The sequence below is a fragment of the Sinocyclocheilus anshuiensis genome, unplaced genomic scaffold (assembly GCF_001515605.1).
Source record: "Sinocyclocheilus anshuiensis isolate Anshui unplaced genomic scaffold, SAMN03320099.WGS_v1.1 scaffold1207, whole genome shotgun sequence".
NCBI classification, from domain to species: domain Eukaryota; kingdom Metazoa; phylum Chordata; class Actinopteri; order Cypriniformes; family Cyprinidae; genus Sinocyclocheilus; species Sinocyclocheilus anshuiensis.
In genome coordinates, this window is record NW_015539914.1 from 298361 (window position 1) to 301175 (window position 2815).

The following is a 2815-nucleotide window of genomic DNA, read 5'->3' on the forward strand; positions in this document are numbered from 1 at the left end:
TTTACTTTAGTTTATTTTATTTTCCGTTGAGAGTTTCGTGTTCTTCTGAGTTAAGTTTTGCCTAACGCCGTGCCTCAAGTGCCGTCTAAAACTTCAACCAGGCCAACGCCCAACCACTGGTTTCCCAAGCCTGAACTTCCAGCCAATCAGCGACCGCGGGAAACCCCCAGTTCTGCAAGGACCACAACAAAGAGAACCCCTGTACAGGCAACGCAACGCAAGTACCTCCAGATTCTTGCTGAACTGGTGCATTTAATATAAATTTTAACCTAATTGAGGAACTCAATGCGAGGGTTAATTAAGTGATTGATGGTTGTTCAGGTTTTTCTTAATTGCACATATTGCTGTAAACTTGGGATTTCAAATTTTCATTCTCTTAAACTCATTATTTCGTCACTTTCTCTCTTTCTGCAACTTGTGTGAATGCGTTTGTTTATGTGTTAGATTAGTTTATATGTCTTAGATTTATCCAATAAAGCCTTATTTATATTGAAAAGAGAAGTATCTTGTGTTTTGTGCTTACAAGTTAATGTCTTAAACTGACGATCTTGTTACTGTGCTAATTAATAGTGTTTTCACTATATTTTGGATATAAATATCCATTGCAGAGTTGATGTTATACGGCTCATTCAATGACTCGCTGGCCGTCTCAGTGATCAGCCGTAAAACAGTGATTCTGTCCAAATTCCCTTTAAAATCTTAAATGATTCCCTTTGAGCTAAATTGACCTGTTTCCCTTACAATGGATCGCCATCAGTCAGGATTTGGCCCAGAAGCTAATATCCAACATGCCAGATCGAATTGCAGAGGTTACGAAGAACAAGGGTCAACACTAAATATTGACTCCAATTTTTTTGCCAATAAAAGCCTTTAAAACGTATGATATGCTTATCATTGTTTTTCAGTATACCATAGAAACATGTGGAAAAATAATCTACAAATACTAAAGCAGCAAACTTTATGAAAAAAGACAAAATGTATGTCACTGCCAAAAGTTTTGGCAATGACTGTACAGCTCAGAATCAGCAGACTGTCGAAGGCGGTCATGCCCTGAACTTAAGAGCCCTTTGCCAGTGGTCTTTGTGATGAGCCCTCATCAGTCAGAGGCTGAGTGGACATATCTCACCCAGAGGAGAGCGAGGCTGCTCTCAAGACCAGGCCCTTGAATGAACCCAGAAAACACATGGCTGCTGGTGTATTCCTGAGGTTCCCGTACTAAAGAGCATGGAAAAGCTGACACACTGTCACACCTGCTGCTATTCAGTCTGAAAATTATGTTTTTTGTGCTTGACTGTAGCGTTCCCTTGAAATTCTCTTGACAACCTGTTATCACATTTTATCTGAATACAAATGTTTTTTGCCTGCATCTTCATCGTACAACCTGTTTGTTTTCGGTAGGACTGTATAATACAGGGATTTTAAAACACAAGCCCGAGCCTGTTAAATTTTATTCTGAAAAGTTGAGTGATTAGATTTCCCTTGATGGGTTGAAATGTGTTTGTGTTGTTCAGGGCCTGGGAGCGGAAAGCAAGAATCTGTATCCCTTCCTCCTGCCTGTCATCCAGCTCAGCACAGATGTTTCACAGCCCCCTCATGTTTACCTGCTGGAAGACGGTCTGGAACTGTGGTAAGTCTCCAAGAGTGTATCGGAGCCAAAGGTTTAACCTAGGAATAAATGTTTCAACCCAATCTTTAGGTCCTTATGCCTTTTGTACACTTCCAGTCAAAAGTATTTGCACACCTGACTGACGTAATAGGCTTTAAGGTTTAGGCTTTAATGGTTGGACTGGGTTTTGTAGACAAATATGGATTGTGGTGACATGAATATGTTTTCAAAACTCTGTTTAATTTTTTTGTACTGTATAGTGAAAGAAAGGAGGTCAATGAGTGCCAGTGTATGTTTAATAGTCTTTAAAAAGCTTCCCAAATTAGAAAATAAGAGTCTGCAGAGCTGAGACATTTTTGATGTGCTAACTTCTTCCAAATGTTCGTGTCTGTTATTTCATAGTGCAGAGATTTCCAGAACAACTTTTTGTTTTGGTGGTATTGTTTTTTTCATTGATTGAAAATAGACTTGTTGCGCTGCTGCATCTGCAATTATGTCCTGCAGTGTGATTGCTGTAACCTGTTAGCACTGAAAAAATATGTACAGCATATGTGCTGCATACGATAATTTACATACTACAAACAGTTTGTGTGAAACGGGCATATGAACAAATATTATGTGATCATTAGTTGGTACTGTCCATGCTCAAGTTTTGTTTCAATGCACAATAGATATAGCAGTTTGCAAAAAAAAAAAATTTATAAAAATGACTGACAGGCAGTACGATGGAGCTTGAATATAGCCAGTGGTGGACGAAGTACACAAATTAAGTACTTGAGTAAAAGTGCAGATCCGTATAATAAAATATTACTTCAGTAAAAGTACTCCGTTTTCAATTTTACTCGAGTGAAAGTACAAAAGTACTTGATTTTTTATGTACTTAAGTCAAAAGTACCGATGGATGAATGTTTATTTTGCAGTTTTATATAGACTACTTTTATCATTTAATTTTAATTATATTAGCATATATTTTTTTATAATCCTACTGCTCAGAATACCTGGGATTTTCCCAAAATAACCAATAAGGAAATAATATAATAAGGAAAATATAATTAGATTTTCATAATGATTTTTTTCTTCTCAAACCTTGTCTGTGGTGTAAAAACACCCCTGGCCAAATGCCCCCAGAGGGCATCACTTCCCACTTTGATAATTACTGTAGTTACCATGTTCTGAACATCACATCCTTTCTTTTTCCCTCAGATGTAA

General features: G+C 37.5%; 1 protein-coding gene across 1 annotated transcript in view; it reads left to right on the forward strand.

Moving 5' to 3' along the window:
* LOC107686387 (importin-11) overlaps positions 1-2815 on the forward strand; it is a 169014-nt gene that overhangs the window by 101374 nt on the left and 64825 nt on the right. The window contains exon 21 of the mRNA XM_016483355.1: positions 1512-1627. Within this exon, the coding sequence (XP_016338841.1) occupies positions 1512-1627 (116 nt within the window). The remainder of the gene's footprint in view (positions 1-1511; positions 1628-2815) is intronic.